Source organism: Chrysochloris asiatica, unplaced genomic scaffold (assembly GCF_000296735.1).
Source record: "Chrysochloris asiatica unplaced genomic scaffold, ChrAsi1.0 scaffold00007, whole genome shotgun sequence".
In the NCBI taxonomy this organism is placed as follows: Eukaryota; Metazoa; Chordata; class Mammalia; order Afrosoricida; family Chrysochloridae; genus Chrysochloris; species Chrysochloris asiatica.
The window spans coordinates 37,350,677-37,366,837 of record NW_006408525.1 but is presented as its reverse complement, the minus strand read 5'-3'; the positions used below and the strand labels follow the sequence as shown (position 1 = coordinate 37,366,837).

The window sequence follows — 16,161 nt, the reverse complement described above, 5'->3', positions numbered from 1 at the left end:
GCAAAGTGGCTTTAGAAGCCCCAGTTCTATAGGGAAATGTTGGGAAATTGCCACCCAGGTTGGCTGGGTGGCTGCAAGGTGACCATCAGATCTCAGTTATCTCAGGCCAGGTCTGGGCAGGGAAAAATCCATTTTCAACCTCTGGCCAGGCTGCTGAGAAGCAACTTCTGATGATGACTATGGCCAGTGGATCCAGCCTGGATCTTCTGCCCAACCAGCCAGTCCCCAGAACCACCAGCTACCTCAGTCTCCACAATCTGCTACTTCCTAAAAAGATGTGAGGATCAGGTACCTCCCAGAAACAGAAGTCTCCTTGGTCCATGTTTCTCCGGGTCTGCAGGATTAATTGCAGACCAGAGTCCAAGGTCATATTTCAGTGGGGTGGAACATTCTGCCCTGGATTCAGAAGTACTTGGATATAAAAATGCATTTGTCTTGATATCCCTTTTTGTCTGATTATGGGGAACTGTTGTCCCTGTAATTAATTATGACTTTAATTAGAAGTGGTGATGTGGGATAGAGCACTGGACCACAAGGTCGGTTTGAACCACAGGATCAGTAGTTCAAACTCAGCAGCCACATCTTGGAAACTCTGTACAGGGTCACTATGAGTCAGAACCAACTCGAAGGCATTTAACAACAATTATTAGAAGAAGCAGAGAAGACTTGAAGTACTTACTAATGAAGATCGAAGACTACAGCCTTCAGAGTGGATTATGCCTCAATATAAAGAAAACAGCATGCTAAGAGCTGTATCAATGAACCACATCATGATAAAGGGAGAGGAGAGTGATGTTGTCAAGGATTTCATTTTTCTTGGATCCACCATCAACACCTGTGGAAGCATCGGTCAGGAATTCAGTCAACAGATTGTTGTTGTTAAATATCATGGAGTCGGTTCCGACCCATAGCAACCCTGCACAGGGTTTCCAAGGCTGTAAATCTTTACGGGTGCAGAATGCCTCATCTTTCTGCCGCGGAACCGCTGGTAGCTTCGAACTGCTGACCTTGAAGTTAGCAGCCCGATTCGTAACCACTACACTACCAGAGCTCCTTAGTCAACAGATTACAGTGGGCAGAACTGCTACAAAAGGTCTCTTTTTCAAAGTGTTAAAAAGCAAAGGTGGCAAATTGAGGATTAACGGAACGTGACCCAAGCCCACATATTTTCAGTCACCTCATATGCGTGCAGAAGTTGAACAATGAATAAAGAAGACCAAAGGAGGATTGATGCCTCTGAATGATGGTGTTGGTAAAGAATACTGAGTGTATCATGAGAATAAGCAAACCTGTCTTGGAAGAAGTACAACTTCATCACAAGTACTTTGGACTCGTTATTAGGAGGGACCTGCCCCTGGAGCAGAACATCATGCTTGGTAAAGTAGGGTCCAACAAAAATGAGGAAGACCCCCAGTGAGAAGGACTGGCACAGTGATTCAACAATGGGTCCAAACATAGCTGTGAGCCTGGCTCAGAACCAGGCAATGTTTTGTTCTGTTGTACTTGGGGTCGCTATGAATCCAAACTGACGCAACGGCCCCCATAACACCAGTTAGATTAAGGTCATCCATAGGGCAACACACTCAAAGCCATTGTTACATTTGGTCTCCAATGAAGGCAGGAGATGCCCCCTATGTAAATAGCCCCCCATGGGAGGCCTACTGGGTTCCCATTTCTTACATGAGCATATATGCCCACCTTCATCATCTATGGTGGTGAACTGTCCAAGGAGGAAGCAGAAATTCCTGCTTAGGAGTGCCAGACGAGTGGGGAATATCTGGTCAGAACCACAATCCTACACACACACGGGCACTGGGACTGACAGATGGATACTGGGCATCGGCATCAGAATAGCAACGCCCCCCAGATGAAAACGCTCTTCCACTGTTTCCGGCGCCTTGGAGCAGTGAGCCCCTTGCGCCTGGGTCTTTGCAGAAGTTACTGTGATGCTCCTGATAAAGTCAATCTCTGGGCCACTTTCTGAAAACTCTCTCCTTCTCTAAATCAGAAAGGTAGAACAGAGTGGCCCACTCATTTCAAACCTGGACAGCTTCCTGCTGCTGCTTTTGAATGTATATACAGACCAGAAGATGTGTCAGCTGGGGACCAGCCCTGGGGCAGGTACTTGGAGATGGACTGGACCTGCAGTTGGAGAAGGGTCCAGATGAAACCCACCTGGTTGAGTCCCTCCATCTTTCTCATGTTTCTTAAAATGCCTCCCCTCCCAACAGAGGCCAGTTTGAGTCCCATCACAGTCCCAGGTCCCAAGTTCACAGCACTTCCCACCATGCATTGCAAATAGAGTAGCACTGACCCCACCCCTGTGTCACAGAACCGACAGCAGCTCATGGCGATTGTCAGGACAGAGTAGAGCTGCTCTGTAGGCTGTCTCAGGCTGCACATCTTTATGGAAGCCCGCTGTCTTAGCTTTCTCCTGCAGAGCCGCTAATGTCTTCAAACTGCCAACCCTGATGCTTACCCCACTGCACCACCAGGGGCTCCTTAAATAGAGGTGGAAGGAGCTCTGGTAGCGTAGTGCTTACGAATCAGGCTGCTAATCTCTTGGTCAGTAGTTTGGAACCACCAGCTGTTCCACAGGAGAAAGATGAGGCTTTCTGCTCCCGTAAAGATTTACAGCCTCGGAAACCCTGTACAGGGTTGCTATGAGTCGGAACCGACTCCACAGCACATAACAACAACAACACCCTCAATAAGTACTCTACCTTGAAGCAGCCCATCTCCCTCCCACCTCCATATGTTAATGTGTCCCTGCTTTAAAAACCAGCCTGTCCATTTCCTGTGAGCCTATAGGCTCCAGCACTGAGGCTTGATCCCCATGCAAATGAGATCTCTTTCTTAAGAGAAAAGCATCTGCTCAACAGCTTAGCCCTTGGCGCGCATCTTCAGACTTTCCTTGGGTCCTTCATTCAGTGGGAGGATTGAGTGTACATCCTGTATGTACCAAGTGCTGTGTTGTTGTTATTGTTGTTAGGCACCATCGAGTCAGTACCGACTCACAGCAACCCTAGACACAACACTGCCAACCTCACAATCATTGCTACTGCTGCGTCCATTGCTGTCGTCACTGTGCTAGTTCAGCTTGTCGGGGGTCTTCTGCTGTGTTTGAGGTGGGAATTCAGAGCTAGTTGAGGAACCACAACTGCTAAAGCACTTTCCTTCCAGTTTTTGTTGTTAAGTGTTGTAGAGTTGGTTCCAACTCATAGCGACCCTTTATAAGGTTTCCAAGGAGTAGCTGATGAGTTTGAACCATCAACCTTGTGGTTAGCAGTCCAGTGCTGATCCTACAGCTCCACACTGTGAGTTCAGGGGCCATGCTGGGCCAATGCAGGTAGCCCATATTCAAATTGCAGTCTGGTGGTGGGATTCCACCACCCACTCCTGGACTCTTCCTGCCTCTTTAGGGCTCCTTGGCTGACGGTCGAGACACCCCTTTTCTGCTGAGCCCTCTTCCTTTCTGCGGAGGACTGGGGGTGTTGGGACTCTGACTCCCCTATGTGACAGTAACCAAGGGCCTGGCCCTCTCCAGCATCTCTGGGTGATAATGATCTAGGGTTATATAAACTCCATTTGGTACCTTTCATCTGTCTTCAGCCAAGTCTTCTTCAGTCTCCAAGACTGTGTGTTTCACATGAAACCACATTCTCACAGATGGATATTAGTAATCTCACTATTGCTTTTCCTGGCTCATGTCTTGATTCTCACAGACTGACAGACCGACAGACAGACAGACAGACACATGCTGTTGTCTTTACTCCACACTTGAAAGCTGCAATAAATTACCCCCATAACATGCCATTTAAATGGTTTCTTTACAGAGGACAATATTCTTCCCTTTTTGCATGGGTTCAGATTTCTTTTATGCAGATTAATCTTAATTTGGAAAATCTCCAAGAAGAGAAACATCCGTACACAATGTATTTCCTTGATTATGTTAACTGGCCCAAAGCATGGCTTTTGCCCCAAAGTTAACTTTCACATCTAGAATTAGAACCAGACTATGGCAAGCTCCCAAGATTAATTTCTGGTTAACTAGAGAAAGAAGGGCAATTGTTTGCTTCTTTACAAGCTTCTCCCTTCAGGTAAGTAAAGCCACTGATGGGTGAGCAGTTTGGAATTCCTCACTCTCAGAATGCTTTTCTCTCCCCCAAAATGGCATCAAACTTAGTTACAGAGCGGTTTCCTCGGTCACACCTCACTCTCCCTGAGACAAGGGCCCCAGTGGGTTCTCATGTTTGTGTTTGTCATTTAGAAAGCCAAGCTGGGTCCTGCTGGTAACAAGATCATCAGTTCTTCAGAGGACCGGAAACCCTCCAACAACCTGGACCGAGTGAAGCTTACAGACTTCAATTTCCTCATGGTCCTGGGGAAGGGGAGTTTTGGAAAGGTAGGGTGGCACATCATTTGTCTACGGAGGGAGGGAGGGAGGGAAGTGAGCTGTAGCCTGGAGGATGCTGGGTCTATTTTGTTACCTCTGAGGTTTCCAGAAGAGCCATTTAGATTCCACTGCTGTCTGTACATGTTTCTCTGAGATTTCCCACTTCATTTCACTAAAAACAGGTGTATCCAAGAGGCTACAGAGAGCCTCCTGCTTCCATTTCCACAATATCCACAGCAGAGAAGGTGCCACACAGTGTTTGTGACTTGAACGAATAATCCTCACCACTGAAGAGGAAAGGTGTACTTGTAGGTGGTGGTGGTTGTGTACCATATAGGGTTTCTGAGGAGCAGCTGGTGAGTTTGAACCACTGACCTTGTAGTTCAAACCGACCTTGAGGGCGAGTTCTTACCCCACAGAGCCATCCCAGGACTCCTTGTAGGTAGCATATGCAGTAATTCAGAGATGCTGAGCTGGACTCGCTGGTTATCGGCTTCTGCATTGGCATCTCTGGTCCCGAATTTCATGAGAAATCCAGGAACTGATTTCTAATTCTACTTCTGCTCTGACTGGCAAGAATCTTACCAACGTGTTCCATCTGTTACATTGTATTCGAAGGATGCTCTAGAAAATTCTGCTTAAATGTCAGACTAATTTCCACACAGGATGTGGGGATTCCAATGACCATGCCAAACAGCGCCATCAGCTGGCAGTTGCCTGCCTGCATCATGGGCAAATCTTGATGACTTAGAAGCTATGTGGTGGTGATGATGATGTGCTATGGGGTCGGTTCCGGCTCGTAGTGACCCTGTGTGGGGTTTCCGAAGCAGTAAATCTTTATAGGAGAAGAAAGCCTCATCTTTTTCCCACGGAGCAGATGGTAGATTTGAACTGCTGACCTTGTGGTTAGCATCCAGCTCATAATTCACTATACTATCAGAGCTCCTTAGAAATTGTATTTTTGTTAAATGCCATCGAGTCTGTTCTGACTCATAGCAACCCCGTATAGGGTTTCCAAGGAGCAGCTGGTGGGTTTGAATCACCAGCTTTGCAACTCAAACCAACATTGCAGTCCTGCAGCGCCAGACCTTATATAATGTTGGGGTTAGCCCACAGGTCAGTGGTTCAAACCCCACCAGCTGCTTTGTGAGTGGGAGACGTGGCAGTCTTTTCCCATAAAGATTTCCAGCCTTAGAGCCCTATGGGGCAGTTCTGCTCGGTCCTATAGGGTCTCTGAGTTGGAATCGACTCTGTGGGTGGGTTTGTTTATTTGTTTCAGGGGCTGGGGAGAGTTTAATTGGCGGTGATGTGCAATGTTTTAGAATTCCCACATAAAATAAAACCTTGTGGCTTTCTGTATACCACACATTGGCAGATCTGTGTGAAATGTGACTGTCACTGTACCGTCAGCTGGCCTGGTTCCTCCCTCTCATGCCAGGTGCATGTTCCTGAGCTTTCGGGTTGCTCTTGGTCTGTCCTCAGGTGATGCTCGCTGACAGGAAGGGCACAGAGGAACTGTTCGCCATCAAGATCCTCAAGAAGGACGTGGTGATCCAGGACGATGACGTGGAATGCACCATGGTGGAGAAGCGAGTGCTAGCCCTGCTCGACAAGCCCCCATTCCTGACGCAGCTGCACTCCTGCTTCCAGACAGTGGTGAGAGCTCGCCACCCCCCCCCACTCCGCCCTGATCCCCAGCATTCCTGCAGCCAGAGGGGTAGACAGCCTGCGGGCGGGCGCATGTGAGGCATCCTTTCCCCTCTGTGGTGTCTCCTGATTGTGGCTTGGCATCCTTCTGCTTAATTTAGCAGACATTTATACTCAAGGTTTCCTACATGCTGGACACTGACCTCAGACTCAGAGATGCAAAACAAAGTACACACATAATAAGGCAAAGCAAGACTCTGTCCTTTTTAAGATAGAGGTTACTAATCGGTGGCTGTCAGTCTTAGAAGAGACAGAGCCAGAATACCCCTTAAAAGAGAGGATGGGGAGACTTCCCACCCACTTCGGACATGCCATCAGGAAAGACCAACCTGTAGACAAGGGCATTGTGGTTGATAAAGTGGAGAGAGAGCCAGTGAACACTAGTAAAGCCCTCCAGGAAATGGATGGATGCAGTAGCTTCAACAATAGTCCTGGCTTTTTAAAATCACAGGTCCAACCGCCAGACATCATATCAGAAAGTTAGGAGATAGGGTTGTGTGAAAAGGGTATTTTTTGTTGTTGTTTCATGGCACATAACAGGAACTAGTAAACTGTGGCCCGTGGCCTATTTTGTATGAGCTAAGAAAAGTTGGGAATAAAATTCCCAAGATTTCCTGACAAATGAAAAGTAGATGAAATTACAATTTCAGTCTAGTTTTCTCGGCACACTATGTACCTATATCCGTGGCTGCTTAGGCTCTAGAAAGGCAGGGTGAAATTGGTGCTGGAGATCAAGTGTGGCAACAATAGTGAGGTTGGCCCAGGACCGGGCAGTATTTCATTCTGCTGTGCATATGGTCACTATGAGTTGGTACCAACTGGATGGTAGCTAACAACAACAACATCATACATGTGGACGGTAATGCCTAAAATGTTTACTATCTAGTCCTTTATATGGATACCTGTCATATGATAAAACTCCACCAAAATCCTGAAGCACTGTTCCATCAGTAGTTGGGGGAACAGGGACAAAGCCTTGGCATAGTATTTGTGAGTGGTCTACAGGAAATACAGACTCTGGGCAGCCTCACAGAGGAGCATGCCTAGTAGTGAGCTTCCTCAGAGGCTGGCCTTTCTAAGATGGGGCTTTGTACTGAATATTTGTGGGAGACAGAGACTTGCAAGTTGCTATCTGCTCTCTAATTAGCTTCCAGACAGAGACAGAACAGGAAGACAGACCTGACAGTCTGCTTCCGAAAATCAGCCTGTGAAAACCCCATGGAGTACAAGGGTCCAGTCCACAACTCAGCTTGAGGATGGAACCGGACTAAGCAGCATTTTGTGTCTTTGTTTGTGGGGCTGCCTGAGTCGGGACCAACTTGACCATAGGTGCCAACAGTTATGCTGGCCATTATATTATTTCTCCACTTCCTATTGGTCAGGTTTCTCTCAAACCTCACGGGAGACTTTCTGAGGCAGCGCACCCACACAGATTCGGGGTGTTGGAATGCATTGACCGTGTTGGCCACTGAGTGTCACCCTAGAGCTGGCAGCTTGCTCAGCTCCTCCTCCCAGCAGCTCCCAGGAACTCAGCCCAGTACCACGAGGGGGCGAAGAGCAATAGGCTCACAGTCCCATCACACTGATTACACTCTGGAAAGCTACGGAGCACCGAAATAAAGATGAAATTAGAGTACCGAGCAGGAAAGCTAGAGGCTGACGCTCCCCAGAGCTGTTTCCTGGCCATTAGCACCGGCTTCACCATTGTTTCCCGCCCCCTCTGCAACATTTTCAGGGTTTAATAACTTCTGTGAAACAGTGATATTTTCTAGAAGAGAGCAGAGGTCACCTTCTACCTTGTGCCATGCTGGCTGGCTGTTTTGCTGTTAAACATCCTAAATCACCCCCATCAGTCCCAGAATAGTGAACGTCCTAATCAGTATACACATTTGCTTGGTTCTATGACACGTGCTCTTTGTGGGGCTGACACTTAGCCTACCAGGGACAGAGAAAAAGAAAAAGCAACATGTGGAAGCATAAGAACATTGGCTTCGCCCCTTCATTCCTAGTCAGCTCTGTGCCCTCCCCCCACCCGCCCCAGCCAACACAGTAAATATCCTTGATCATGTCTGATTCACAGTATGTCATCTGATTTGTTTTCAGTGGCCTGCCTCCTAGACATTGCAAACTCATTCTTACACATTGGGACCATCCAGAGACACTAGTTAGAATAAGTAATTGGCTACCGTGAATTCTTCCCTCTGTATCTCACCTAGAAATGCTTCGAAGAGGCGAATGCTCCAGGCCACCGTCCCTAGAATAGGATGTGTATGTAACCAGAGGGGGGCAGATGTGTTGGCAGGGAGCCATGGTTTCAGACTTCCGCAGTGGTTTGATGCTTCCCAAGGCCTTCCTGCTGTAGGGCTTATTACTTAGTCTTCTTTGTTTGGGGGGAAATGTTTGAGGACTCCCCGCTCCCTAGCTGTGCAGTGTGCCCCGCTGTGCTGGTGTGGGGTGGAAGCGGATTCTGTGGGGCCTTGGAGGCCTGCTCACTCTCTCGGCTTGTCTCCAGGACCGGCTGTACTTCGTCATGGAATATGTCAACGGTGGGGACCTCATGTACCACATTCAGCAAGTCGGGAAATTTAAGGAGCCGCAAGCAGTGTGAGTACACATGGGCGTGTGTTGGTGTTAAGTAAGCGTCTCTCCCTTTAGGCTGGACACAACTCCCAACAGGGGCCCTCCAACTGGGGAAATGGGACTCTGGGCTGTGGGCTCTGGCCCTCAGAAGCTCCCAGGGTACAGAGTCCCTAGAAGGGTCCTAGGAGCTGTTTCCTAAAGAGCAGTTTACTGTAACCCCTGCGCATAAAAATAACTCCCTGCCATCGAGTCAGTTCTGACTCATAGAGACGCTATGGGACAGAGTAGAACTCCCCTACAGTTTCTGAAACTGCATCTTCATGGGAAGTCCTACTGTGATGCTGTAGGATAAGTATTGGACTGCTAACTTCAAGGTTAGCAGTTTAAACCCACCAGCCACTCCTTGGAAAGTGTATACAAAGTCCCCAGAAATTCAGCAGAGCAGGTAACACATAAACAGCTCCTTTACTGCCCTGTGGCTACAATGCACGGCCGTTAATCAAGTGAGCAGATGGTCGTAGGGTTCTGGCTGGTCTTCATGTAGAAGAGGAACCAGATTATCTGTCCACGAGGAGGAGCAAGCTGAGGCAGAAGACAGCATGCTTCAGCAGCTACTCTAAGACATGGAAAGTGAGGTTTTCCTGTTTTTATTTTGACTTCTTAGTGTTCTGAGGGAGCCTGGTGGCACATTAGGTTATGTGTTGAGCTATTAGCTGTGTGGTCAGCGGTTCAGATTCACTGGCTGCGCCACAGGAGAAAGATGAGGCTTTCTGCTCCCTTAGAGATTTACAGCCTCAGAAACCCTATACAGGGTCACTATGAGTTGGAACCGACTCGACAGTACACAACAACAACAAGAGTGTTCTGGAAAGAGCCCTGGTAGCATCCTGGGTTAAGCATCAGACTGCTAATTGATAGATCAGTGGTTCAAACCCACCAGCCACTCCATGGAAGAAAGATAGGCATCTTTATCCCTTACCCTTATCCCTTCTCTTATGTTGTGACTTATAAAACAGTCATGCTCAGATGATAAGGTAAAGCTTTGGCACCACAGGGTTCTAAGGAGCAAAGAGCAGACTGGCCAAGCAGAGCCCGGAAATTATATAAAGACGTTTAGTGTGAGCCCCTTTCGTTATACCTGTGCTGCAAAAAAGCTGCATTTTAAAAATACAGGGACACACGTAAAAGAACATAAATGTCACCAACAACGGTGTCTCTTCTGTCTCCCGCCCCCCAACCCTCTCCTTCCAGCCTGAGATATGTCCCCTTTCTGACTGGGTCTAGTCCTCTCCTCTTTGGATTTTTTTTTCTCTGCTCAAGGAGATCTGTGTGCCTCCCGGGTGTGATATTTGCACAAACACAGTCTTGTGGCTTCTCAGACATCACAGACTCCTGGATACGATGCACATTAAAAAATATCCTTCAATTCAGCACTGAATCTGAGTTTCTGATGTGAACCTGTTAGCGGTTTTGGAATGATGATAGTAACTGCTGTTATTTTCCATAAATTATTGGAGATGGTTAAGTCAGGCCTGCACCATGGGCAGGCATGTTCTGTTGATCCCAGCATCAGGGCAGGTGAGCTAACCAGCTCGAGTTCACTGGGCCCGGGGCTCTATCTGTCAAGCAGTCACTGTATTGTCAAACAGCGATGTGTTCTGTCTCTGAATAGACAGAGAAGTCTTCAAGGGTCTTGGCATAGAATAGTCTAGTAGGTAGGCACTCTTCAGTGGTAGTTTTGTGCTGACTAGTTGCTTCTGACTCACAACGACCTCATGTAAAGTTTCCGAGTCAGTAAATCTTTACACGAGCAGAAAACCTCATCTTTCTCCCATGGAGCAGAAGAGCCAGGCATGTAATCACTGCACTACCACAGCTCCACTCTTTAGCAGATCGCATTACAAATTTCTCTGTAAGCAGCAAATGACCTATCCACCTACTCCAGACAAGAAGCAGGTTTTCCCAGGCCTGTCTCGCCAGTTTTATCATCTGTGTCATTCCTTGGGGACACTGGAGGATAAATAAAGCAAAGGATGGAAAGGTGAAAGGTTGGAAGAACAAGCATAGGGTGACGCTGATCTCAGATAACAGCAGGGATCTATGGTCCTTCAAACCTTCAATGCCTCCACTAGAGGGCACAGGGCTCCAGGGCTCCAGAAAGACGTAAGCTAGAACCCCCCAAACCTGAAAAGCTCCTTTTTTTTTTTTGCAGATTCTATGCAGCCGAGATTTCCATTGGCTTATTCTTTCTTCATAAAAGAGGAATCATTTATAGGTGTGTATTGAATGGCTCTCACCAGCAATACCGTGGAGGGTGGTGCAGGGCTTCTGTGGACATGTGAATTGAGACACAGAGTTGATGACCCCTGAGCTAGCGGAGGCCTGCTGGGACCACCCTCCTGTGCTGCCTCCAGGCAAAGCAGAGCCACCTTATGATTTCCAGACCTCAAAGATTTGATATCTCATTTCTGCTTGCCACAAGCATACATACTGTTCTCTCCACTGACAGTTCCTTGCTCTGCCTTTGATTTGGAACTGAGGTCAAGGAGTTGTGGAAGCTCAATTTCTGCTATAGATATTCAGCAGCAGAAGCAGATAGGGACCTGGGGAGAGGCAAGGGAAGAAGACTGTTGAGCTCTGTTCCTCTGGTTGGAGAGCCAGAGCAGACTGTCTGCCAGTCTTCATTGAAAAGTCATTACAAGGGTATGGGACTCCATTCAGAATAGTGGAAAGGGCTGTTGCAAAATCCAGGGAGGTTATTCTAAAACCCAGATTTGGGAACTCCCATGTTCTAAGGAACATTCTGTCTGTACTTCTTACGTGTGTATCAGAACCCACGTGCAGACTATTAAGAAATCAAATGTCAGGGATCTCCTCCACAACCTACAATACTGACTGTTTGATTCGTTCCTTCAGCATGCATGCATTATGCATCACGTCTCAGATACTGCATTAGATGCTGGAGACAGGAAAACACATTCACTCATGGCCCCTTCCCTCAGGAGGCTTAGAGCTAATCTGCACTGAGAGGTCAGCCGGTCAGTTGTCCTGTTGCCTCAGCTCCAGGCAGACCATGTGATGCCATCAGAGGGCACTGATGCTGGCCCGCTTCTTTTCAGGGATCTGAAGTTAGACAACGTCATGCTGGATTCGGAAGGACACATCAAGATTGCTGACTTTGGGATGTGTAAGGAACACATGATGGATGGCGTTACCACCAGGACCTTCTGTGGGACTCCAGATTACATCGCCCCAGAGGTAAGGGGACCCCAGTCCTCCAAACTGCAAGCACAGCCCACTCCTGGCTATAAAGCCACTGGTGAATCACTACATCTGTGTATGGGGCATGGCCAGCATTGTATTTTTTAATATAGAACAAGAAAATAGATGAGCTCATTGCACATCGTAAGAATAGGAATTGTCTCACAGAACTTTTGCTTTCATGATGGAACTGAAAGATAGTGCAATTTTCCCATGAAACTTTTGGACCCCCCCCCCCTTATATTTGAGCTAGTTGCATTTGTAAATAGTTTCTTACATCATCACAGTCAAAACCATTGAGGGAATACTCTTGCGGTGGGGGACAGGATGGGGTGGGGTGTGAGAAGAGAGTGAGTGCTCCTTGTGGGATGTTCTGCACAGGAAAGCTGGACAAGAGGGCATTACTAGTGCCGGCTGTTCAGCAAAAGCAGAGTGAGCCAACCTGGGTACCTAATCTAGGAAGAACATATCGATGTTATTAGAAGCAAAGCGTCTCCCAAATTCCTATCTTTAATAATGCCCACGCAGCTTTACCTTTGCTATAGCACGTATCAGAGCATTTTCTCCCTTCTTGATGAAGCTTCTTTCATGCCCTGAGAGAATGGGCTGTCGCCCAGGGTTGTGGCGTTACCAACTTGCTGTTAGCACACAACCCTGTGGCTGCAGTGGCCCTTTCCTAACTGAGTGCCCGCCTGTTGTGGTTGTGAAGTGCCGTAGAGTCGGTTACGACCCATAGCCACCCTGTATAGGGTTTCCGAGGAGCAGCTGGTGAGCTTGAACTGCCGACCTTGCAGTACAAACAGTTTTGCTGTCTGACGCATTCACCCACAGCGCCACACCAGAGCTCCAGCCTGGTGGCTTTCAAAGTTAGGCCAGACATCAGCTCTTCATACAGTTGCGGTTGGGTGTCATCAGCCTTGTGTAAACAGAACACGACTCTGCCCGGACTGCACCACCGTACAGACTTTGTCACGTTTGAGCCTATCGTTGCTGCCACTCTGTTAATTCATTTCTTTGGGGCCTTCCTCTTTTGGGCTGACCCTCTGCTTTTCCATGCATGATGGCCTTTTCCATAGACTGGTCCCTCTTGATGACCAGACGTACTTTGACATGTCCGAAGTGTGTGAGATGAAGCCTCGTCATTCTGACCTCTAAGGAGCAGTCTGTCTGTACTTCTTCCAACATGTATTTGTTCATTCTTCTCGTGGTTGTGGTGATCGTGTGCTGTCGAGTCAGTTCTGACTCATAGCAACCCTGTATGGGGTTTCTGAGGAGCAGCTGGTGGATTTGAACCACCGACCTTGTGGTCACACAGAGTCCTCTGCTAGAGACTGCTAGTCTTCTGGGGCTGTCGGCCCCGCCCTCTCTCTTTGCCAGTAGCATGGCATCTCCCAGTCTTTGCTCTCTGTCTGCCTTTTCTGACTCCAGCCCTCCAACTTCCCTCTCACTCTTAAAGCCATGATAGTCTCCCCATATCGAGAACCCCTCCGTATATGTGCACATTCTCAGGGTTCAGGAGTGGGAAGTAGACATCTTTTTTTTTTTTTAGTTTATTAGGTACACTCCCTACATTGCTGTTGTTAAGTACCTTACAGTGGGTTCGAACTCATAGCAATTCTGTACTGGGTGTCCAAGGAGTAACTGATGGGTTTGAACTGCTTACCTTATGGCTAGCAATCCAGTGCTTATCCTACAGCACTGCACCAGGACTCCCTTCCTGCATTTGTTGTTAAGTGCCGCCAAGTCAGTTCCGACCCATAGCAACCCTGTATAGGGGTTCTGAGGAGCAGCTGGTGAGCTTGAACCACCGACCTTGCAGTTCAAATGAATTTGCAGTTTGGTGCATTAACCCACAGCACCACACCAGGACTCCAGGACTTCCTACATTAAGTGTACCTAATAAGCATCCTTGGAGCATATCTAGGCAATTTTTAACCTCTTACTACGTAGTGGTTACGAATCGGGCTGCGAACCTTAAGGTCAGCGGTTCGAAACTACCAGCCGCTCCGCGAGAGAAAGATGAGGCTTTCTACTCCCGTAAAGATTTACACCCTCGGAAACCCTGTACAGGGTCGCTATGGGTCGGACCCGACTCGATGGCACTTAACAACAACAACAACAACTACGCAAGAGTCGTGGTGGCACAGTGGCTAAGAGCTTGACTGCTGTGACCAAAAGGTCGGGAGTTCAAACCCACCAGCTTCTCCATGGGAGATAAGATCTGCTTCCGTAAAGACTGACAACCTTGGAAGCCCTCTGGGGCACTTCTGTGTGTCCTGTTAGCTGCTAGGAGTTGAAATCAACTCAGCAGCAACGAGGGTTACTACATAGAGGACACCGCGCCTGGTACCGGATGGCTCCGTTCCCTAAACCTTACATCCATCCACCACACCACACGAGCACTTTCCCTCATGCTATCCTTGTGGGTGCATCTTCATCATTCACTGTTGTAGTCATGTGCCAGCCAACTTTATTCCATACAATGCATTTGGTCCCTCCTGAGGACACATCCATGGAAGAGAGTCCAAGTCTAAGACAGTATAGGAACAGAAGACCCAGGGAGGAAGTGGAATGAGTGATGTAATCTCAGTCAGTGAGATGAAGCAAAAAGGATACGAACTGCTGAATGGGAAACTGATCTGTGCTGTAGACTTTCACTCGATTCATAGGAAAAGGTTTAAAAGGAAAAGTCTCAGACAGTATTCTGTGATCATTTGGTTTTTGTTGGCTAGTTGTTGGACGTCAGTCACTAGGACTTTCTTCCTGGTTTCTCTTAGTTTGGAGGCCCCAGGGAAACCCGTCCACCATGAGTGACTTTGTGGGCATTTGAATGACCAGTGGCATCACCTCCAGCACCTTAGCAACACGCAAGCCTCCACAGTCCAACAACAGACAAGTGATGGTTTGCTGTTGTTGTCAAGTTGATTCTGACTCATAGCAACCCTGTGCAGGGCTTCCGTGGAGCAGCTGGTGGGTTTGAAACGCCAGCCTTGTGGTTTCACATCCGATGCCTGTCTGACAACTGCACACCATCAGTGTTGTAACACCAGGTCCTTGTTCTCGGTGAGGTAACAGGTGATAAGTAATAGGTCTAAGTTCACCTTACTGAGAAGGCCAATGTCAAACCTCAAACATGAACACAGGTCATCCTTAGTCGTTGGCGCTGCCGCTCAGCTAACTACTGCTAAAACATGGAGCAATGTTCATGTCCAGAGAGCCTGCTACCTGCTTACTGTGTCAGCCATGACGCCACTGGGGGTTCCAGCTGTGGCCCCTGCCCTCGGAGTCCTCACATTTGGGAAGAGGCAACACCCACATATTATGTTGTTTGTTGTTAAGTACCGCCAAGTCAGCTCTGACTCATAGCGACCCTGTATAGGATTTCCGAGGAGCAGTTGGTGAGCTTGAACCACCGACCTTGCAGTTCATAGCAGACTTGCAGTCTCAGCACATTAACCAGCAATGTGGCACCGGGACTCCCAACACAATGTAGCCGAAACCAAAGTCTCCATTTGGCTTGAGTTCGGAAAAAAAAAAAAAAAAAAAAAAGCCAAGAGCAATCAGTCAGTAAGAACTTTAGATGATTGGACATTTTCTCAACAGAAATCCTCAGAAACATTCAGGAATTTGGTATATTGGGCCTCAGGAATAATTGTGGTGTCAACAGAGAGAGACCCTCTAGACTCAAGGTTTCTGAGTTTGCACAAAGGTTAAAAATAATCCTAAAAAAATTAATAATAATCCTGTCCTCTGTGTAAATATTCCTGGCAGGCAGAAGCAAAAATAATGAACTGAGACGGCATTTTCCTTAATAGGCAAAGCGGAGGCTTAAATATTTACGGCGATTTGTTCAAAAACCTTGAAATCAATTAATACCATAGCAGCTCCTTGCCCAGGGAAGATGAGCCCGAGCGGAAAATGGCCCTAACAAATGCGATTTGGAAGCTGAGATGGACACCCGTGGAAGGACCCTGCTCAGAAAACAGCTCCTGAAACCGGCAAGAGGGGGACTCCGCTTTGACATAAAAATAAAATTAAATCATAGATTCCTCAGGATCACGTGAGTCCTTGATAAGACCCATCAGAAGCTTTCTTATGAATGGAATTGTGTCCCCAGTAGATGTTTTGTAAATCCCATCCCCTACACAGGTCCTGGAGTCCTGGTGTGGCACTGTGGCTTAATGCGCTGCGAAGTTGGTTTGAACTGCAAAGTCAGT

The 16,161-nt window shown here is 47.7% G+C and overlaps 1 protein-coding gene across 1 annotated transcript in view; it reads left to right on the top strand.

Moving 5' to 3' along the window:
* Nucleotides 1–16,161, top strand: part of PRKCA (protein kinase C, alpha) — a 532,565-nt gene that overhangs the window by 460,993 nt on the left and 55,411 nt on the right. Inside the window, exons 9-13 of the mRNA XM_006833598.1 lie at nucleotides 4,271–4,405; nucleotides 5,879–6,052; nucleotides 8,616–8,707; nucleotides 10,896–10,958; nucleotides 11,803–11,941. Of these exons, the coding sequence (XP_006833661.1) occupies nucleotides 4,271–4,405; nucleotides 5,879–6,052; nucleotides 8,616–8,707; nucleotides 10,896–10,958; nucleotides 11,803–11,941 (603 nt within the window). The remainder of the gene's footprint in view (nucleotides 1–4,270; nucleotides 4,406–5,878; nucleotides 6,053–8,615; nucleotides 8,708–10,895; nucleotides 10,959–11,802; nucleotides 11,942–16,161) is intronic.